At 31.8% G+C, this 24,255-nt stretch overlaps 1 protein-coding gene across 2 annotated transcripts; it reads right to left on the bottom strand.

Moving 5' to 3' along the window:
* Window positions 1-11,340: 11,340 nt before the first annotated feature.
* cad (caudal type homeobox) lies at window positions 11,341-23,605 on the bottom strand. 2 transcript variants are annotated; one of them, XM_085200968.1, is made up of 3 exons: window positions 23,155-23,605; window positions 13,919-14,068; window positions 11,341-13,107 (listed from the first exon to the last, which is right to left on the bottom strand). In XM_085200968.1, exons 1-3 carry the CDS (start codon window positions 23,485-23,487, stop codon window positions 12,862-12,864), a joined length of 729 nt encoding a protein of 242 aa, XP_085057094.1. In that variant the 5' UTR covers window positions 23,488-23,605; the 3' UTR covers window positions 11,341-12,861. The 2 variants fall into 2 exon arrangements, with proteins under 2 accessions (XP_085057094.1, XP_085057095.1); XM_085200969.1 differs by having other exon boundaries at window positions 13,919-14,064; window positions 23,154-23,604.
* Window positions 23,606-24,255: the final 650 nt, after the last annotated feature.

Below are 24,255 nucleotides of genomic sequence, written 5' to 3'. Positions count from 1 at the left end.
TTAAATTGTTGATACTTATAGTACCTACCTACCTGTTTACTATTTAATATCCGTGATTTTTGGAGTCGGCGCCTTAATTATTATTTTTTAGATATTGTTCCTTATATTTAGAAGATATCTGTTAGTGCTATTTTTTTCGTAGGCTGGCAACGACTTAAAATACCAAATTTTATATAAATCGACGGACAAATATAAAAATTTATATATCTACAACGAATATAAAACCTTCTGCTTTACAAAATCGAATAAAAAGAAGACGTCTTTTATAATAATGTTTGTATGGGTCAGCTTTAGCGATTGGAGAAAAGAAATCTAATACATATGCGAAAAACACGCTATGGACATATTACAATACCTAAACACACAAATTTTGACGTTTAAACTTACAAATTTTTATAGATATTTATTCAGTGACGTATTATGGATATAAGTATATTAGGAAATCCCCATATAATCTTATCAAAAAAATACTATAATTAAGTAAATAATTTAAAAGATAAGTTAATATTATTTAACATTGGTATATAACTGAGAAGAACTTAAATCATATATATTTACATTAATATTTTGTTACATTGTTAATATTAATGTACTTAAAATATTAATATTATATAATTTTATACAAACATAGAAATCACACATATTATTATGTTTTACCTATAACTTTTTTTAAGAATAGTACCTATATTTTTACATGAAAAAGGACCATATTTTTTACTGAACACATGAAGTGCTCCCTTTAGTACCTAAATGAATGCCACAACTATTACTTTTGGATTTCGTGTAGAGTTTCGTGATAAGGCGCTGTTAACGCTAAAGCTCATAAGTATTCACTTTATAATACGCTATCCTAATCTACAGCTATAAACGATGGAAACGTAATCTCTACGTTTTAGTCGTAAAATTATTTTAAACATACGTAGGTATTGTGAAGCTAAAAGCGTTTGGAAAATTGTTATTTCAAACAGCATTTTAATAAAACTATGGCTTTACTTTATATATCTTTATTTTTATTAACTCAAAATATATCCACTTATTATTTTTGTATTTTCTTCTGAACACACAAACAGAACACCTACCCATTAGCAATATACTCGATCGATTTAGCTAAAGTCGGTCGGGTTAGCTAAACTCACTTCAGGACATCCACTTATGAAATACCTTCATACATAACAACTCTATCTACATACACCACGCGTGGTTGACACACTTTAATTGAAAACTATGAATTTAAATTTTTAAACTGCCTATGGCAGTTATCAAAATAGAACTTTTAATACATTTAATGTTTGTGGTCCTATATTGAAATAGAATTTTAGATATATTAAAAATAAAGAGTCAATAGTACAAAGGAAATCGAAGATTACCTGTACTTTAGCTTAGATATAATATTTGACGAAAATAATAATTAAAGTATCTATTTTCTAGCTATTATTATTAGGTTTATGTTAGATATAATCTGCTATAAAAATCGTATAATTTATATTATATTACGTATTATTATTTATATTATATTATGTACATCATAATAATATGTTTGAGTCATCGTGAAATAAGAAATTTTAGAAAAAAAAAATTAAATGTAAATCTTTGCGTGTATGAAAACAATGAAGAAATTTCATGATAATATTATTAATTTCAGATTATTATAACTAAAATATAATGTACATAATATTATATTTTAAAATTAAAAAATATATATTGAAATTTGTCAATGTGTAATGCCAGCTAAGCCTATTATACAATCTGTGGTCGCCGACGTCATTTGTGACGTCACACCACCTGAATCAAAATCGAGGCATAGGGATATAATATACCTAATATTTATAGGAGATTTTTTCAGGGTCCTCCATCGTGTAATAAACTAAATACTGTGAATGAACTTATAAGTGCTATTAGGCCTCGTTCTAGTGGTCAAGACGGGCTATGTGACGTCAGTCGCCACACTTTTATTTTTGTAAATAATCTGTGTTATAATTTTGTCATTATTTTATTGTTACTAAAGAAACTTTTTGACAGAAGTATTTAGGTTCAATTATTATTAAATGTTTAATAAACAAAAAAATAAACGATCCTCGTTTTTAAAAAGTTTTTAAGCTACATATAGGTAAATGATTATTGAGTTATAGGTATATAGTGGTTGGAAATAATATTTATTTATTTAGATTCGCGTACAAAATCGCATTTAAAATGTAGTATACTGGTAACCACACTTGCGTCAGACCACACAACGGGTGGGTGGGTGTACCACACAACTGAGGGTAAGAAAGATTAAAAATTAATTCAACTTCTTTCATGTTCGCCGATAATCCAAACTTTATCGTCAACATATCAATTCAAGAGGATTAAGCCTGGCTAGTTAAATAACGTTTACATGATAACGCTTAATTATCATGTAGTGACAGGTACATATGTACCTACCTACGCATAAAATGAAGGCAAAGTTATATTTATTTTACTGGAAAAACTCCAAAGAATAAATATTTAAAAAAAATCTACTATTATACTCGTAGTCTGTAAAATGTCGACAACTTAAACGCTTGTTTAAGTACATTAGGAAATCCGTAAAAATGGTTAGCCTATTTCAATGTCAAATGTCTGTAATTAATATTAAGGACAAATATTATGCTTAAACTAGCGGACGCGCGCAGCTTCGCTTGCGTATTTAGGGTAGAATTCTAATAACCCATGAAACATGTGTTCAATGAAATATTTTTAAGAATCTAAATTTCAAATTTTATAAAAATCGGTGGCGTTTTTTAGATTTTTCCATACAAACTTTCAACCCCTTATTTGCACCCTTAGAGGGAGAATTCTAGAAAATGATGAAACACGTGTTCAATTAAATACTTTTAAAAATCTAAATTGCCGTGCCGATTTAAATTTTTTTCCATACAAACTTTGAACCCCTATTTCACCCCTTTAGGGTTAAAATTTTTCAAAATCCCTTCTTAGTGGATGTCCAGTTACGAAAGTAAAAATCTGTCCAAATTTCACGTTCCTACCATCAGCGGTTAAGGCTGTGCGTGCGTCTTACCTCAGTCAGTGAGGACAAGTCCTTTTATATATATAGATTATGTCTCTGTTATATATAGGTACTTATGACAAGACATATCTTAGAGACGACCTAGACATAAAACCTATTTATTAATGAAATATAGTAAGTGCTTGTTGTTACACGTGAACCTTTTACATTTAACTATGTATTTAATTAAAAGAATCATTATTTAAGTAAAAATATACAATGATACCAATCTATATTTTAAAATGAATTAAAGGGAAAAGGTTTTACTTAAATTTTTACATTTTCAATAGATTGCTAGTGGTAAATTACGTTGTTAATTTTAACTAATAATGAAGCATAATTATTTTCACAGTCTAGCATTAAACAATACAAAAAAACGCATATCATATTTCAAATGACAGAGTTTGTTAGAGAGTTTAGAGTAATAACATCCAGTAGTTGCCCACATCCATATGAATCATCAAATAATTCGTCATAGTACAAATATCCGACTATTTCTTGTACATGTCTGTTTGTACTCCTGAGTAATGATGAGATTCATGATTTAATTATAAAGGTAAACACAAAAAAACAGCTTTACGCTGTATCCCGCACACAGCAGGGTAGTCAGAGGGAACCTAGTGTTCAGGTACTCTGTTCCCCATTTTCGAAGAAATAAAAATATACCTAAATTTTGATAAATATTTAATTTCCTCTAGGGCTGACTGAACCCACAACCAGTCGCATTTGCATCCTCATACTTGTGCCCTAGCACCACGACTGGCTTCAAGTATTAGGTTCCTTAGTATTCTGTTGATATAGTACCCCAGTTAGGCGTGACGTGCTAACGACCTGTAAGACTGCTGTCAAACAGCAAACAAAAATGAGTAAACACGTGGTATGGGCGTTGTTTGCAGAGCGCCGCGCCGGGCCGCCGTGTGATCGTCAGTGATCTCGGCGGTGGTCGAAATGTCCCAGCCTTTACGGGTATGAAGCCTACGCAAGTAACATATTAGCTATTAAATAATAAAAAGGTTTTTCTTAAACAAAAATATGAAACAATAACAAAAAGTAAAAATCAATGGCAGTAAATATAATTTATTTATTTTTATTTTGGATACCCCATTTTTAGTACTTTTTTTTTCAGCTACACGCTGTATCGAGCACACAGCAGGGTAGGCAGATGGAACCTAGTGTTAAGACACTCCATTCCCCACTTTCTGCCGAATTCTGGAATTTTTAGTACTTATTCATTTCAATATTTTCTTAGTTTGCATATTATATTTTTTAATGGAAAGCTACAAATTATTTTTCAGCTTTACGCTGTATCCTGCACTTAGCTGGGTAGGCAGAGGGAGCTTAGTGTTGATTAAGACGCACAGCTCCCCGCTTTCCGCTGAATTCTGAAGGCATTACTTGTTGTATGGCGGAATTCCACGCCGCGTTTTGCCTCGACGTCATAGCAACAAAATTGAATAATAAATAATTATCTCGAGTGGAACAACCTGTCACGTTTACAGTCACACACCCCTACGCCACTATTGGGTTTTATTATTTGTTTATTAAATTTATATTTTAACATAACTTAGCGTCACGCTGTATCCCTAACAGGGTATTTAGAGAGAACGAAGCGCCAAACGTTCTTCACCTCGTCCACTGCCATGAACCTCTTCATTCAGTCAGTTCAGGTTCAGGCATGATCACCCTGATCATGCTTTTTACGTGACCTTCGTCCAGTATCTTTGATACTGTGTTTTAGGGGTCAATCGAGGTCTCGTCCTACCTCTCTTACCATTAATTTTTCTCACCATGACATCCTCGGTAATACCTGACATTCTGTGTATCTCTTCATTGCGGATTCGATCAGCTAAGCTGTTTCCGCATATCCTACGATGAGATCGCATCTCTACGACATTCATCTTTCTTTGATTCTTCTTCTGAGATTCCCACATTTCGCTACCGAATAACAACATCGGTACCAACACTGCATTGTGTATTTCCAAACGTGCAGCTGTGCTGACGTTTCGTCTTCTCAACAAAGCAGCTAAGGCCCCGTTAACCCTTTTACTGACAGCAATACACCTTTCTACAACCATTTCGTATCTTCCGTCTCTCCTGAACATACTTCCCAAATATATATATATTACAAGTTTATTTATATTTATTATAAAAAACTTAAAATCAGTTTTTATTAACTGAAGTAAATTATAATGCTTAGTTTTAGGTCCTTTTAATATTACTGTCCTCTTTTAAGAGAACAGAAATATTTAATCAAATTTGAAGTGCATTTGCATTATTAAGTTTATTGTTTCTTATTCTATAAAAATATTAATATTTATACAATAAATCTCAATTAATGTAGGTGTCGTAAATATTACCAACAGAAACTACGTTTCTTATTTATTTATGAGATTCTTATATGTATAGGTATGGGTTATGAATAACTGGCACCTCCTACATATAGCCACTAAGCTCTAGTCCTGCTAAGCTTTTTGTAACCAATGTTAGGATATAATTTTAATTAATATTTTAGCTTGAGCTTCACACTTTTCCCCGCGCATAACATTCTTCTATATAGATAGAGGAAATATAGTGTTAAAATTTGGTGTTTAAGCCGCTAGTTCAAGTGGAGTATCATATGAAAGAGGTCTGGCTAAGCTAAGCCTGGATTCCAGAAAAAGCTCGGGGCTAAATTTTTGAACGGAACCCTCGGTGGGTTCGCGAGCCCGACTTGCGCTTGTCCAGTTTTTTTAAAAAAGGAGACTACCTTAAAACATTCAACAAAACAAACTTTTTAGCAAAAACAATATTATTTATCTTATTTTTAAAATCCACCGTAATTTTTGTTACTTGCTTTTAGTACTTAACTAGTGGACCTGAACGCGGCTACGCCCGCTTGAACTATACGATTATTTATTAAATATATTTATGAAATTATTTTCAGTTTTCAATAGAGAGATGCGTTAAGCATGATGGGGTCTAGACGCAACCAAAGGAGCTGGACCTGACGGTATACCACCGTATTTTATCAAAAAATGTGCCCACAGTTTAGCTTCACCCCTTGTGGAAATATATAACACTTCTCTTTTATTTCCGGCACATTTCCTGACTTGTGGAAAACCGCTAGAGTTGTTCCTGTGCACAAAAATGGTGACAAATCGCAAGTTACTAATTATAGACCTATATCTATACTCTCTACCCTGGCTAAGGTGTTTGAAGCATTGTTGTGTCCGTATGTACAGCGTTATTTTCATAAATACTTAATGGAAATGCAACATGGTTTTATCAAGTCGAGAGGTACTACAACTAATTTAACTAGCTTTATTGAAATGCTTTCTCGTAATATTGACAAAAATAAACAGACAGATGCTATATACACGGATTTTAGGAAAGCTTTTGATACGGTATCTCACTCAATACTTATAAGTAAGCTCTCCGCTTATGGTGTTTCTGGTCCTCTAATACGTTGGTTCAAGTCATACCTTACGAATAGATCCTTTGCTGTAGTTGTGAAAGGTTTCAAGTCTAACGATGTCAATATTGCATCTGGAGTGCCTCAGGGCTCACATCTGGGCCCAATTCTATTCAATATCTTCCTAAATGACATATCAAATTGTTTTTTAAATTCTACACCATTCATTTATGCAGATGACATAAAGTTCTCGCGTGAAATTAATACCTATGAAGATGTATCTCTACTGCAGGACGACTTAAATAGAGTTCTAGAATGGTGCAAAACCAATCACATCCATCTAAACAGCACAAAGTGTTCACACATTAAATTTACTAGGAAACATAACCTTATAAAGTCATCTTATGCCATAGAACGGTATACACTAACTGAAGTGGAAGAACAAAAGGATCTTGGGATAATCATTGATTCCAAATTAAGCTTTACCTCTCATATTGACTCGGTGGTGAAAAGATCTTCCCAGCTACTCGGATTTATCACTCGTAATACTCGTAGTTTCAAAGACTCTAAAACAAAAATTTTGCTATACTATGCACTAGTCCGTAGCATTCTGGAGTATTGTAGCATTGTTTGGAGACCACATTTTTCGACGCACTTGCTACGACTCGAAAGAGTACAAAAAAGGTTTCTTTGGCATTTATCCTATAGTGCGAATATTGCCCACCGGCTTGGGTCTTACGATGAAAGACTTAACCATTTCCAGATATTATCTCTTAGTAATCGTGGGAAAATGCTAGATATAAGTTTTCTTCACAAGATCTTACATGGATCGATTGACAGCGCTGAATTAGTAGGCTTGCTTAATTTTAGAGTTCCAGCGAGATATCCTCGAAATCTAATTTTGTCTTTTGTGCCCCCCCTCAGAAAAACTGTACTGGGTGCGAATTCGCCTATTTCGAGAATATGTAAGCTGGCAAATGGTCTCCCAAAAAACATTGACATTCTCTTCCTATTATTAAAAATAAATTAAAAATCTTATACACTTGTGTTGACAATAAAATACTTAATGAAACTTAAAGATATTAAAAATTATTATTCAGCTGTATCGTTCTTTTTAAAAGCTTTTATTACCATGTCAGTTTAATTTATTAGAATATATATATATATATATTATATATATATATATATATATATATATATATATATATATATATATATATATATATATATATATATATATGTATGTATGTATATGTAAGTGTGCGTGTGCGTGTGTGTATGTGTATATATATACATGCGTATATGTATATATATAATATATTTTTTATGATTGGTTTTATTTGAATCTTAAGCTTGCTGATTAATTTATTTTATTTTATTAATTTATTTAATTTTTAATTGATTGTACCATTAATTTAATTTCAATTTTAAAAATTATTTATTATTAAGTGTCTTTTACCTTAAATTATTAATATTATTAATTGTTTTTTTTTTCGTACTTGTATAACAAAATAGAATAAGTGAATAGTTTATTAATGCATATATGAATCTGTTTTTTATCTTAATAATGTATAAGTTGTGTGTAATTTATTATTTATTTTTTTGTATTGTGTTTATTTTTAAGTTGTTCGTTGTTATCGTTGAATTTATTTTTGCATGTGGAGCTTACCTGTAAATAATTGAGCAATTAGAAATAATTTACTTTGTTTTTTCTTTAATGGCATGTAATAATTGTATCAATTGTTGGTGGGCCTTATAAATAAATAAATAAATAAATAAATAAAGCAAGCTCATTTTGGGTGACGTTTTCTAACCACAAACTTTGCAAATCCTTGCTTAGCAACGGTCGCATAGCGACGGTTGTTATTAACATGGCGGAATAAATTGCATGTAAAATTAATAAGTATTTTAATATATTGGTATATACCGAAAATATTACAAATATAAGAAAAAAAAAGTATCCTACGTTCATCCCGAGACCCTCAAGTATCTCTATATGAATATTTTATCACAATTAAATTAGCGGTTTGGCCCTGATTGCGTAAAAGACAGACAGACAGACAGACAGAGTTACTTTCGAATTTATAATATAGGTATGGATGGATGGATGGATAAATAAACATCTAAGAAAGGCCGTCGGACTATAAACATAATAGATGTGGTTTCGTTCACTACTCAGGGAAATAATTAAATTTAAATTATTTTCATTTCTCTGCATTTCATTTCATTTCTATTTTCATTTAGTAAACAAAGAGCGGAGTTGAGTTCCGCCACTCTTTATGCTGTCTCAAAAATTGGCTATAACGAACAATATTAAGTGTCGGAATGTCTTAACACTAGGTTCTTTTTATATATAAATATAAACGGGAAGTATTAAAGAGTAATATATTTCACTTTAAAGTATTAGGCACTATCAACAATTAACTATTTTCTTTAAAATTAAAGCCCGCGGAGCGTGAGAAGGTGGTGCTTTTGAAGCGGTCATCTAAATGCCCCTAATAAGTATTAGTTTGCATAACATTTAACAACATTCCAACTAGACTTCCGACTATTTAAAGAACAATAAATAAAAATCAAATAAATCAACTTTATGCTATATCCCGCACACAGCAGGGTAGGCAGAGGGAACCTAGTGTCAAGGCACTCCGTTCCTCGCTTTCCATTGAATTTTTCGAGGCATTGCGTGTTGAGTGGCGGAACACAGTGCCGAGCTTTTTTGCCTTGATAACAGAGCGAACAAATGAAAATATTTATGAATATTTCATTGTTTCGAGTGGAAATCCAACCCACAACCTCACACTTGTGCCCCTGCGCCATGACGACCTCATAAGAAAAATATAAGCGATAAAATTATATACAATATTTTATACAATTGATATATTTAGCTTGTTGCTTAATAAATGCTTTACTTGAATATGTGTACCTATTAAGGTATCTTGTGGAAATTATTATAGTAATAGGTAAATTATCAAAATAATTATGAAACTAAATTTCCTTAGCAGAACCTACTTACACTGAGAATGAAATGAAAAATTATTATGCATAAAATAAATAAAAATAGTAACCAGTTACAAGTAAACGACCTATATAGTACTTTATATATATATTTAATATAATTAGCAGGTAGTGTCCGTCGGCAAAATTATCGACGAAACAGCACTACCTACCTGTGCACATCTAAGTAGATATTTGCGGCACAAATCCTGCTTAATTTGGCCTAAGTAATTATTTAATATATTGTTATCAGCTTCATGCTGTAGGTATCCTTCATATAGCATGGTAGATAGAAGGAACCTAGAAGGAACCTAACGTTTAGATACTCCGTTCCCCACTATCCGCCGAATATTATAAAGCCGCCGCGCTTTTCCTCGACACCAGAGCCAAGAAATGAAAATATACATTTAAATAAACTTCCTTTCTTAGAGTGGAGATCGAACCCATTTTGCAGCATACTTGCGCCTCGATTGGCCTCAATTTTTCTCTTATATAGGTATTGTGTTATTATAGAAAGCTTTAATTATTGTTTTGTTTATTTTTTGTGACTCTATGTTATCCTTAGATATAACTTTTGGTTGGGCATATTTAAGTCAACAATGGAAATAATAATATTAAGAGTAATTAAGAGGAAAATCCTAAATGGCATCTTAAAAGTTATTTATTTTATTTATCATATATAGCTTGTATCGTGTACCTAACAACACTTTAGTTTTTATCTATTAATTTGTCACGATTCATGCCAAAATGAACAGATTTGAATTAATCTTCTTTTATTGTGCAGCTATTAGTCCTCGGGATTATATAAGCCGTAATTTATTTAAGCCTTTACTCTATAAAATATATAAATTTAACGCTTTAGAAGTTCGTTAACATGATGAGCATTTTCTGTTGGCAAAACGAAGGTCTGATCAGCAACCCTGGCTTCAAGTTCAAGTTAGCCAGTTAAATTAATAACTTTATAATAATCTTTTTAATAGTTTTTTTAGATTTTATAAAGTTTTTTCATTTGTTATAAGGTTTTCCTGGACTTTAAAACTTTATTTGAATTATTCTTTCCACAGCATGTCAAAGTTAATATTGACCACCACCCAAGTGCATTAGCCAAACACTTAAATACACTGTAAATATGCTAAAAAAATGATTTAAATGTAGTAAATTATCGTCATTTTTTACCGTTTCATGATTCGAGTAGGTAATTTTTAATGTTATGATTTTTCTATACTAATAGTAGTAGTTTTTAAAATTACTTATTTACTTATTATAAAAATCACTAATATTTTATTTTTCGCTACAGTCCTTGAAATGTTTTGAAAAAAAAATTGCTTTGTTGCATTGCATGTTGTTTCCAAAATTTGTAAGCTGATACTTTTGAAATATTACATAACACTAAAGGCCTACTATTCAGCTATATTGAGAAAAAAATGAAACATTAGCGCAGACGCTACAGTCGGGTTGTACCTATTTGCCAATTTTCTTCAAGAATTTTTCCAAAAAATCACAAATTCTGCCGAACAACTGAAAATCGATTGACATTATATGTGGGGGTGAAATGGATTCAGTCAATCAGTACCTACTGATTGACTGAATCTCAAATAAAAGCAAAGCAATATTACGTTGTCTTGGTAATAGTTCTCTTTTTAACGTAAATGTAAAATACATTAAATTGAGACAAATGATTAACCGAAATTATTGTGAATAATTTAAAAACAAAATTTTGTAGTATAATAACATAATATGTTTCATTCCTGAGTTAATATTTTCGCATTATCTGTGAAAGAATTTAAATTTAAAATGAATTATTTTAGGCAAAAATAAAATGGTACAAGTGGTAATTTAAAAATCAATGTTCTATTTTTAAAATAATACAAATTTTACAGTTAAATTTCAGCGGGAAAATAAATATTGTGTGTGAAATAAAAGATAGATAATCGATTAACATGAATTTATTTAGTTCATCAATGTTTCGTGGCGGTGCGAAAATACTTATAATAACACAGTGTTCACAAACAATTCCCAAATATAAACACAAAATACAACAAACAGGAATACAAATATTAGGTGAATACTTATAACAATTTAACTCTAATTTTACTCTATTAATAAAAGGCCCGAATGAAATACATCTAGCACCACAGTATCGGAATAGGGTTCCACAAAACAGTATGATAAACAATAATTATTCAATAATTCAATTCACAGTATTAGTCAATAAATAATATATCGTTACATTATTTAAACGAAATAAGGAAAAGTAAGTCATTATAATTGATTATACCTTGAGGCGGTATCACCCGCCCTATAGTTATAATTACAATAATTAGTACATGATTGATTTCCACAGATAAAGTCATTTTAAACCGAGATAAATTTAATTCTAATTTAAGCAATTATTCCTACAATGTATTTACAGAACCATTAAAACTAGAAATAATCTCATTCAAAGTAAAAAATATATATATTTAGTTATTTCTCAACGCTACCGATGCAATAACTGTACCATAAAAACTATATGGTTACAGTTTATGATTTTATAGTTAAATGAGATTCTTAAAAGCTTTATATAATTTTATGAATATTGATCTGTATCGATTTGCCGGTCTTTGTAAAAAGATCGATTCTTAAGCAAACAATAAGATCGATTTACAACATCGAATTGTTTGTTGTAATAATCTCATCAACAGCATACGAAACGTTGAAAAATATTAATAAATGTTAAAAACAATTTAATACTTAAGTATCATAATATAAAAATATAGCTATCTATATTTACAGTGACAAAAATCATTTTTAAGTTAACATAATACACTACCTAGCAAGGGAAGGCTAGAACAACCGTTCACCGTATCGTATCCCCCTTCTACCACAAATATATTTTTTTCTTACACACAAATGTAAATAACTTAATGATCACTAAACACTAGTATTAAATAGTGAACAAATAATGAGCTATTATTGTAGGAAATGTTATTTTTTATGTAATTTTTATATTACAGAGGCTAGGTACGATGTGATAGGCACCGCAAGTAACGTAGAGCTGGAAGGGCCAATGAAAAACTTACACGAACTGGGTCGAGACTTATCCAGTTAAGAGTAATGTAGAGTCCACTTTAGCAAGTGTATATGAACGTCGTTAACGAAAAAGCCTGGAGCCCAATGTGGTTTAATAAGATGTTTAAGACAATTACAATAGGGTACCTATCTAAATAATAAAGAAATATTTATATAAAAATTCCAAACTACCTAAATCAGACCAGAATTTTTAATATAAACATATTTAATACAATTATCCACCTAAAACAAATATTCTCGTAAGAATATTGCACAGTTTATCACATGTCCATAAATATTGAAAATTCGATGCAAAAGCACAAACAGTCTGGCGTATACTAATATTTAATCACTGGGTTTCACTAAAGGCGTCACTATTACCGCAAAAGTCTTGTTGAGGTCACAGAAGGGGAACTGGTGGAACCCCTGTGACTAAGGGTTCTGGTACCCCTTGAAGGACCCCTTGGTGATAATGATGATGATGCATCATGCCGTTCATCATCTGTTGGTGATGCAGCATTGTAGCGTGGTGTAGTTGCGCGTGTTGGAGAGACGCGTGATCACCTTTTTCCTTCATTACAACCTCTTCACGTTTTTTAACCTGTTTCCGTTCCTTTGCGCGGCGATTTTGAAACCAAATTTTTACCTAAAAAAGATGAAAATTATTATTCAATGCTGTAGGTTCGAATAACAAATAAAAATTAAAAAATAAGGTAAATTCTTTTTTTTTTACAATTTTATGTTTTTAACCTGAATTATTTATCATGAAATAAAACAATAATAATATATTTAATTGTGAATTTTTGTAGGTATCTATATTTTCTTTGTTCTTAATTTTCACGTATTATTTAGCACGGTAATAAACTTTGAATTTGAATTTTCCTTTTTATATTTATAATATGTTAGTAAAAATACCTCATACCTAAATATTACTTAGATATTTGTGTTAATTAATTTATGTGATACATTTTCATTTAAAGATAATAATTTTGCTTTATTTCCTTCATTTGATTCAATAAAATTTTCCAATGTGATAAAAAAACGTAAAGGAAATTAATTAAATTAATTAACGTTCCTATATAATTTGACATAATGCGTAGAAAATGGCCTAAAATAGGTTTTCTTTGCGTGCGCTGCAATTACTGCTTATTGGTATTAGGTATTTACATGAAAATGCAAGATGACATTTTAATATTCTCCCTAAAGTGAACAAAAATTAGATAAATCTGGGATTTTTTGTGCACATTAGTCATTTAAACACGGAAGCTTTGATGATGGGAAAGAGACTCTCAGTCAAATCTTTACCAGTTATTTAGATATTTGCATAATAAAATTATTATAAATTCGAAAATAAATTATTAAGTATAGACATTTCTATTCGAGAACTATTAATATTCGGAATATACGTCGGTGAAATCGCACAATAGAACTTCCAGTAAATATATTCAGTAACATACCTGTCTTTCAGAGAGTCCAAGGCTAACCGCTAGCTCAGCCTTCCGTCGGATAGTTATATATCGGCTGTAGTGGAACTCCTTCTCCAGTTCCAGCCGCTGATGATCGCTGTACACCACCCGGTACTTATCTTTCGTACGAGTTTTCCCTGCAGTAATAGACAAATTTCAATAAGTATCGTGTTTTTCGTTTAATTTAATTCGTATAATATAAAACACCGCAAAAACTTATTTTATGTAAAGCTAAATTTATGTCAATTACTTGTACCTATTTAATAAGTACCTAGTTATTTTTGTTCAGGAAGAGTTATTCATTATTTACTATTATATATTATTTAGATTTGTGTTTTAAGGCTGTTATAATTAAACGAATAAAAAAAGCTTAAGAATCCTTTAGTGTTTTAACCTCTCCATTTGTTGTTTCCCTAATATGGACGCATTACGTATGCACCGGCTAGGTACGACTTATATTTCCAAAATAAAAATAAACGTCTCTAACATATATTATCGATAACTAATATGTACGCTGAACTTTTAATTAACTAACGATTTTTTGTTTAGGATATTCCTTAAAAAGCTTTTATAATACTTTAATAAATATGTTTTTAAGCGCTAGAACGTTAAGCTAAATACTATGACGTCTTTAATTGCAAATTAAGTTTATATAGAAATTACAGATTACACAAGTGCGTACTGACAATATTTTAATAGAAAGTGAGAAACGAAATTGTCTTAAAGGGACCAGAGTGCCTCAATATTAGGTTCCCAGGTTCCCTCTCCCTACTCTAGTCTAGTCAAGCTAAGAAAAATATAATTCATATTAACAAATATTGGCCTCACAAGATCCTCGCAAAATTTTTCACAAGCAGTGTAAGTAGAGAGGAACTCATATTATAACTCGGTAACATTTCAAATAAATAATTTTAGCTAGTGCCGCCTACATATTTAAATATTTAATTTTATATAACGTTGTAACGACAGTCGGCTGTACTACTAAAGAGGTGAGGCGGTCCAATTGTTTGCTTAAGAGGGAAGAGGGCTCTCTCCTAGCTGGCTAGATAAGGTTAATCCAGGCGGCGTACCACTGAGACGCCGCGCCGCACGCTTTGGCTTAACTATGGGATTATCATCGGACCACACCTTGCGTCCACCATTTTATTAATTTAAATTTTTATTCTAATAAGTAGGTACAAAATATCAATTATTATATTTTATTAAGCTATTGATTACATAAGCGGCGTTAAGTTCCGCCACTCAACACGCAATGCCTCCAAAATTCGGCAGAAAGTGGGGAACGGAGAGCCTGAGCCAAGACGGCCTCTGATCTCATCTCATTTACTGATAGGAAATAAATAACCAAGTGCATGATTATTTCTATTGTTGATTGAGAGTTTAGTATTTTTCAAAATATTGTAATAGTTGTAGTAAAAATAATAGGTATTCGACTTAATTCGATAAAATGATGTTGAAATATTACTCAGGTACTTGAAATAAGGTTTTTTATTTTATTCGAATATTTGTGCGTTCAGATACTTTAATAACGATAGAACCTTAGTTCTAAGTAAGTATCTAAAGACTAACATAAAAAAGATGTATCTTTACCTTTTCTTTATTGGGCTCTAGTTTTCTCGGTTATAATGTGATATAAGTAGTTGTTAAAATAACAAAATTCAAATATATAGAATTTACATAAAATCTTTTATTGTCCACATTGAATTTTATCACAAATAATTCAATGTGGACAATAAATTAATTGAGAATAATTGGTGAAAATATTGCATTATTAATTACATATAATCTACTCGTATATCATTAAGAAATATTTTTGATAATAAATACTTAAAACATTATTACGCATCTAAGTACAATTTGTAACATGAAAACAAAACGTAAGCTGTAGCCATTACGACGACTGAAATGATGTCATGAATAGATTAAAGAAAATCTACAAATTAATAATAATTTAAACGCTCTAATCCATGTTAATCTAATGCCTATGTCAAAGATATACCTACAATTATGATTAAACATGGAAATAAATAGAATATATTTAACCATGTCGTCAAAAATGGTAATTTTTATTTGCGTTTTTTATCTGCACCGTAGATTTCTCAACAGTGAAATTACTAAGATACGTAGATCTGTTGACACAACACTAAGACAGAGTAGAGGTGTCTACTTGTATACTCAGAGTGTGTAAATATTCCTTATCTCGGTATTAGAGACTTCATAAATTATGTTTGTCACATACGAGAGAATAATAGTCTCTGAAATACAACTGTGAATGTTGCGCAATATCTAATTTACTTGTAAATTAAGAAGAAATATAATATCTTTATGTTCTATCTATCTTAACAGTAAATAAACCTTTTACATGTAACATAAAAGGTTTTTTTTAACGTTAAGGTTAAGAAAAAATCTATTTAGTTGCTTTTTTTTTGCTAACCAGATCTCTCTTGATAAATAAGATAGAAAATAATAAATAAATGTTATAGCTCACGTCATTTCATATCATCATATAATTTTATTGTCGCCATTAAATAACGCGTAATTAGAAATTTATATATAAGTATATTATCAACATTAACCACCGAGCACATTGTATTAAAACAGGTCAAAAGTCAACAACTAGTCGTGTTTTTTTACCAACACAAAAACTGTAACAACATTATTGTTCATATAGATAGATATATATAAGAAGATAAACTCTTTACAGAGCACAAATGACAGAAAATTATAACTTAAATAAATTTCCTGTTAGAAAAGCAAACATAAGCATAACAAGTAAGACAAACAAATATTCTTTATCTATAGGCGATGCTGTGTTTGATAGGAGTCGTTAATTTTCATAGTAAATAGTGGCCGGCCGGGTTCCCTATGCCTCTTGCCCTCACACACTGCGGTGTGCTTTTGTAATCTTAGTGAAATAGATAACTATTCTCGTTCGTTCTGGTTTTCTCGCAAAACTAGATATTTCCATTAGTACGTGTCTCTTTATTATTATTATTATATATACGCATAGATATACCTATTATATAAACAATTTCCATTGACTAGTCAAATAAACAAAAAAAAATATTCAACTATTTCAATATGAACAATAATGAATAATTCTCAAATTTATTATCTATAATAATAAAAACTAAATATGGAAAACAACGTAGGAATCAGTGTTATCATGGAGTTTCGAGAAAAAAAATAGATGTTTGTGTCAAGCAAACAGCGCGGGCGGGCGCGGGCGGGCGCGGCGGCCGAGGGCGGAAAGGACTTTTACTCAGCTGCTATCAAAGACAAATACACTGCGAGATAACCCGTCTCGGGACAGGAGGCATGGTAACCGCCATTATAGTCGAGTTGAGAGAAGAGTTCAGGCATGTGGGTAGTCTTCACATGAAACTAAATATTATTATTTACTTATAGAAACTTAATTAATTTTCTTACTTATAACGATAGAGTAGAGCAAAAATAAAAGGCGATAACTTACCTAAGTACATTATTAACATACTTATTTACATTTTGGTTGTTCATATCTCCTAATAAAATACTAAAACCTAGGTATACGTGACTAGTCTATTAAATAAAAACGTCATATAAAAACAATAGCATTAGCACGATAAGGATTATACCAGCGATGGGCGATGACTAACTCTTACCTACTAAAATTCTAATCCCAATATTGGTAAATAATGAACACAGCTTATACATATCTGACCTGAGATTACACATGTAGATAGATATCGATATCGATCGAGTTGAACACGATGTCAAACTCGATTTATACAAAGGAAACAATTAATCGAATGGTTATCGGTTACGGCTAGCTTTGTCGGCCTGCCGAAATCCAGCTTACATTAATGTGCGATAATCGCGGCCAGCTCGTGATAGCGGCGCCTTTGAACGTGTTGATTCAACACGTATCGCCTGGCTGCCTTCTTGTAAGCGCTTGTAATGTGTTTTTGATGGAGGGCGCGGCCGCTATCACATAATATTATGATAAACTCCATCGAGACGTTTAGTTATATGTTTTTAAAGTGACGTTTCATCTTGTTTTGACAGAATCTCTTTGAATTAGGATTGCAAGTGTCAAAATATTTGTTTGTTAACAAGAGGAAAAGATTGGTGTGAAACTATGTTATTCTCAAGAGAGGCGGCGGATGGGGCTGGGTTGCATAGGGCGGGTCGTAAAGCGGCACCTCGCTGACTTTATGTACTGCTTTACGTCCATTTAGGGCTCCGTCCGACCCGCCGGCGCCAAAACGAGGTTTAACTATTATCTAGATAGCGGTCTAAATGCTTAGGTAAATATTTACGTTATCAAGTAAATTGGTTAATTTACACCCATTTTTAACTTTTTTATTAAAAAAATCATTAATTATTATTTTTATTATTCTGTTGTCTATATCTAAATATGAACAATACAAATAAGTAATTTAAACACCGCTTATGTAATTTTATAAACAAAACAATCAATCACCTACGTTAGAATACATTGAGATAACACATATTAAAATAAAATTCGCCTTCCTTTTAACGTCATCAAATTGATAGTTATTAGATAATTCTAAGTTTGCAAATTAGCGACACTTGTCAGTGTGACGCGAGAAGAATAAAGAGGCGTTAGAACATCAATTAGTTACGAAACCAAATAACAACAAACAATCATCGCGTCCTACTGTTTTGCTTCTGAATTTTTTGCGCTCATGATGTACCAGACTCCCCACAGAGTGAAGATTGTGAGATAAAAGAAACATTTCTACACTTTCCACAATTATTTATTAGGTACAAATGTTTTCAAATATTTCTTCGAAAAAAACAACAAAACATCTCAGTAAGTCAAATATCCAGCTGAGCTAAAATTAGTGTTCTTCCGTAGTAGAATTGATAAATGAGTAGTAGTTATAGAAAATGCTTATTGTAAAGTGTGGAGCAAATTATGTATTTTAAAGCGTTTTGTGCAAATGAAACATTAAAGATAGAAGATAGATTTTGTATACACAGACGTCTACAGACTATATAAATACACAAGTAAATATGATACCACTATTATTAAATACATATAGTACTATATTTAAATATATATATGTGTAAAAATCTAGATAGTATAATAAAAAATGGAAAATAACATGTGCATTTAACTGTAGTTTAATGTAGGACCTTCCTATCTGTTCCTATCAGTGTATTGATTGCTTTTACATAGATAGGTAGTGCCTACTTTTTTATTATGATGTTATACTATGAGTTATTTTTGTTATACAATGTAAACGTTGAATGCTATTATAATAGGTCCCTGTCAATTTAATAATAACATTTAAATCGAAATCAAAACTATTTAAATTTCTTCAAATTATTGTATATACCTAGATACTTTTTTGGTTTACATGCTTTTTTTTACAAATATATCTTGTAGATAGCACACAGCAGGGTAGGCAGAGGGAACCTAGTTTAAGACACTCCGTCCCCCACTTTCTGAAGGCATTGCGTGTTGAGTGGGAGATATCAACACCGCGCTTTGCCTCCACACCAGAGCAAAGAAATGGAAATATAAACTTAAATAAATATTTCACTTCCTCGGATGGGGATCGAATAAATAACCGTCGCGTTACAGTCACACCCTTGTGCCTCAATACGGCCTCGAAGTATGTTATTAAGAATAGGAAATGAATGAATTATGTAAAAAAGTATTTATGGTATACCTAATGCCTACAAGTAAAGGGAGGTATGTTTTTATAATATCCATTCTTTAACACTCACATGGTGACCAACTACAATAAATATAATATGGCCTTAAAACTTGCATATAAATTAAACTAATACCGGAAGTCAATATATTTTGATAAAAGAAAATAAACCAATTATTTCAAAAGTGCACATCAAATAATATCAAAATAAAGAAAAGCTAAGTACAACGGTTATAGAGTGAGTGCGCGAAGTTGGCAAAGATTTAACTTTCCGGTCCCGGGGGCGCCATTGGCAGTGATTGTCGCCGGGAGCCGCCCGCTCTCCCGGACCCCGGGACCCCGGGTACCCTGGATTAATTGCTCTCACCATGCACTCGCTCCCTGGGCTCGCGTTAAAATAAAACGTTCTGGTAAGCGCAAAATAACATCTAAGTAATGTTATGCTCGATGATAATTGTGGTGCATAACAATTACTCCGTTGGGGTTAAGAGAATGATGGGTATCTCTTCATAATTTGAAATATATATATTTTTCTAAATAGTCTTGCGTTTTTAGTTTTATTTATTTGGAATTAGTAATAAATTTTATGTAAATTCGTTCTTCGAAAATTAACAAAGTTACTATTTCCAAATATAGTGGTAAATTAATTGACGTTCAAAAAATTAAGCTTGTAATTTCGTATTTTAAATAAAATTATTTGATTTTGTCATTGACTATTTCTAATATTGCCTTTTCTAGTAGTTTTTAGTATTTATTAGTTTTTTCAGATCTTAGTTTCTAAGTATCCACCTTAGAAAAGATAAACAACTTCGATTTCCCACTCCAGAAAATTTAATATTTGATATTTTCATATCCTCACTGGTAACGAGGCAAAGCGCGGTGATGAGTTCAATCACTCAACCCGCAACGCCTCCACAATTCGGCCGAAAATGAGGAACGGAAGTGTTAATGGGAACGAAGTGTCTTAACATTAGGATCTCTCTGCTTACCCTGCTATATGAAAGATACAGTGTAAAGCGTGTTATATAAATACAAATATTGAAATATTTTATAAAAATGTACGTTTTTCAATAGTATAGGTATCTACTAATATAGATAAATCATTAATTGATTGATTTATTGTAAAAATGTGGAAAAGCGTATAGGGCTAGTAGGTATTGGTAAGCGCGCACTGAGGCTGTGAGTATTTTTTTCATTAGGCAGTCTTCTTTCTAGTTTTGTAAGACATCACACCCAAACCTCAGTATTTTTCTACGTAGGTTATTAGGTATGTAGGTACGGATTTGGGAGTTATTTATTGATATTATATGAACATATATTTTCTTTAATGTGGATTTCTACTAAGTAGTAGGTATATTTTTAACAAAAACAAAACAACAAAATTAAGGTTAACAAAATTAGTACCTACCTACCTAAGAATTTCTTTTTATAACAGTTATGACCAATAATAATTGTTTGAATAATTCCAACTTCCCCAGGAAGTGGATCGGAGTGTCTTAACACTTAGTTCCCTCTGCCTAACCTGCAGTGTGCGGGATACAGCGTGAACCTTATTTAATTGATTTCGATTTTATAATTGTTTTATTCCATAATCATAACTGACTCAGTTTCATTCATTAAAATCTACATTAAAGTTAACAATTCAATAGAGGAAAAATAACAATTTGTTATTGATTTATATTCAAATCTACGATTCACTTAATAATTGCAAAACAAAAGAAATCTGGCAATCGAACAAAACGCGGAAAAAATTCGATTGGATTCGCAAAACCCGTCTCGTTGCCTCTTTTGACCTTATACTAACTAACTTGGTATAACGTGTACCTGCTATTAAAACAACAATTAATCAAGTTTTATATTGGTATATATAATCATTTGTTTTAACGGACGGACGGTCTAACCACCGAGGACGCAAAAGATCGTGCAAAGTGGAGTAGGTTGAGTAGGAAGGCAGACCCTGGTAATTAGCCGGGATTAATGCCAGGAAGAAGAAGAAGAAGAAGATAATCATTTGTTTTAAGTTCTTTTTTTTTTCATTTTTATGAGCCATAAGTAAGTATTATACGAGTACGCCATAAGTAAGTCTTACATTACACTTTCTAACTAGACAGCGATCAGTTACCTATAAGTACTTTTACCATATGCTTAGATTAACTACCTATAGATATTATATGCACAAACCTAACCTACCTATATCTAATAGTTTTTAAGTTTTTATAGGCAGCTAACTGAGGAACCATTCCTATCTAAAGCAAATTGCATCTTCAAATGTTCACTAAATAAGAAAAAAGAATTGTTATAGATATTTCTAATGAATTGTTTGTATTGACATTAGGTATTAATTATATATTTGAATTAAAGATATAATTATAATTTATCTTAAAATGAATTAGGGTCCGTTGTGGAATTTGATTCCCATCACGGAAGTAAATTATTTTCATTTACTCACTCTGGTAAAGCCATGAGCCACATGGAGTTCCGCCGCTCAACTTGCAATATCTCGAAAATTAGATGGTAGGTGAAGAACGGAGAAGGTACCTTTAATACTACGTTAATTTACTTAGATCCTGTCCTCTCTATATTACCTATATCTAGGTACCTAAATTACCTATAGGAATGTTTTAAATTATGAAATATAATAAGTCTCTCAAATAAACGCCTTGATGTTACAAATATGCTATTCTTTCTTCTTCCGAGATTTATGATAGAAAATCTAAACTATAATATTATATACCTAATTATACAACTATTAAATAATTAAGATAACATTGAATAATAAATATAAGCTGATACATGAAGTTTATCGGTAAGAATGCATAGGTGCATGCTTGTTACGGAATTGACTTCTTGCGGAAGTAAATAATAAAGTTAAAGTCTATTTAAGAATATTCTCCATTTACCTAGGTATATGTTAGTGTTAAACACTGTTTCATATGTATATAGCCCCATAGTTGATAGATATAAGGCATGCCTAAATCTTCTTATACGTTAAATAAGTGCTTCTAAGTGCACATGTTTCTAGTTACTAAAAATAACAATAATATTTGCTTCATAGATAAGTGCTTAACATTACAACGCTTTAAAGGTAATAAATAACATTTTAAATTAGACTAGGGCGAATATGAACTTTAAGTTCATATTCGCCCTATATATATATATATATATATATATATATATATATATATATATATATATATATATATATATATATATATATATATATATATATATATATATATATATATATATAGTTGATACTCCTTATACGTTCATCTATAATAGAATTCTGGTCTAAATAACCTAGCTTTCAATATTTATCAATATTTAAAGTTATAAAGTTTATAGTAATATTAGGAGTATTACCTTTTAATGTATTTAAAGTCGATTTATTATAGGTATAACAGTTAGTAATTATAGGTAACTTACGTTTGAAATTAAATAAAGTGTGTTGTAACAAATATTAATTTTTCCCTTTGCTATTATGACATATATGTTAAGTGTATACACTGTTTTGATAATAAATAAATGAAATCAATTAGAAGGTAGATTTAAATAAAAACCTGGATTTGGCTGTGACTGATAGCTTGGTTTTTTCATCCATTCGTAGGGGGAACGCGGAGGTGCCGGCGGCTGCGACGGTCTCGATCCGGGCGATCCTTCCCCTGGACTCGCCAAATCTCCGCGCGCCGGCGAGGGCATCTCCGCTATATCTCTCTCTCCCGGTTCTCTTTTGAAGTGGTGAGGATCCGAAGGCCATTCTCCCGCCGGCGCGCCGTTCCACGCGCACCACTGCTGCTCCTCAAAGTTCTGGTGCTGCCAGCCATACCAACCTCCCGCACCGTACTGTCCGCCCTTGCCCTGGTACATGGCGAGCGGATTGACGTAATTCACCATGCTTCAATCACCGTCCGAGCATCGCACATACACTCGCTGTCACAACACTAGCGTGCACTGCTGGCTCTTTAACGTGCAACACACGACGCGGGGTCTGACTCGACTGAGGCGAGACCGCGCCGGCGCCGGCGAGTGTGCAGGGGCGGAGGGCGGGCCTGCGCGGCCAATGGCGGGCCGCCGGGTAAGCCCCGCCCCAACGTCAGCTCTCCCACCGCGCCCCATGCTATCATTTAATTTGCCTAATTAAAACAAAAATAATGGACACCGCCGTAATGAACTCGAACTAAACATGACTAAAATATTCCTACATTTTTATAATGCAATGTAGTATATATAGAGAAAACTATTTAATATATAAATAAGTATAAAGATAGCTAAAACTAAGTGGCAATAATAATTAATTATTTTTACTTTATACTGTACAAAAGTACAGTATTATGTTATAATAATTTATAATTATTTACAGACCTAATCTCCAATGTATATACCTACCATACCACTAGGACCCTTGACTTTTTTTTTATTGCACTTCCTATTCTGTCAGCTTGTAGGTAGATAATAGACTACCTTCCTAAGTTTTTGGTCGTATAGGTCCCTAACAAATAGTGACTTGGGTACTAAAAAGATATCGTTAAAGACATGGTCAGAAACATTTTGTGATCTTGGCCTCTTGGTGGGTATTTACGCTAAAGGTAGATAATTATGGACCTGTCACATGTAAAGGTTCTAGGCTTCTAGCACTACCTGTATATAGATTGAGATCCCAGA

Source organism: Heliconius melpomene, chromosome 17 (genome assembly GCF_056956725.1).
Source record: "Heliconius melpomene rosina isolate 202511_hmr_F chromosome 17, ASM5695672v1, whole genome shotgun sequence".
Taxonomy (NCBI): domain Eukaryota; kingdom Metazoa; phylum Arthropoda; class Insecta; order Lepidoptera; family Nymphalidae; genus Heliconius; species Heliconius melpomene.
Note: the sequence above shows the minus strand (reverse complement) of the source record. Positions and strands in the feature narration are given on the sequence as shown.

Bases quoted from the DNA above. Each gene is read 5' to 3' on its own strand.
- cad (XM_085200968.1), bottom strand. From the start codon at position 23,487: ATGGTGAATTACGTCAATCCGCTCGCCATGTACCAGGGCAAGGGCGGA. The intron at 14,069-23,154 runs GGTTTTTATTTA...TTGTCTATTACT, and splicing joins ATCAGTCACAGCCAAATCCA to GCAGGGAAAACTCGTACGAA. The intron at 13,108-13,918 runs GTATGTTACTGA...CATCTTTTTTAG, and splicing joins TTGGACTCTCTGAAAGACAG to GTAAAAATTTGGTTTCAAAA.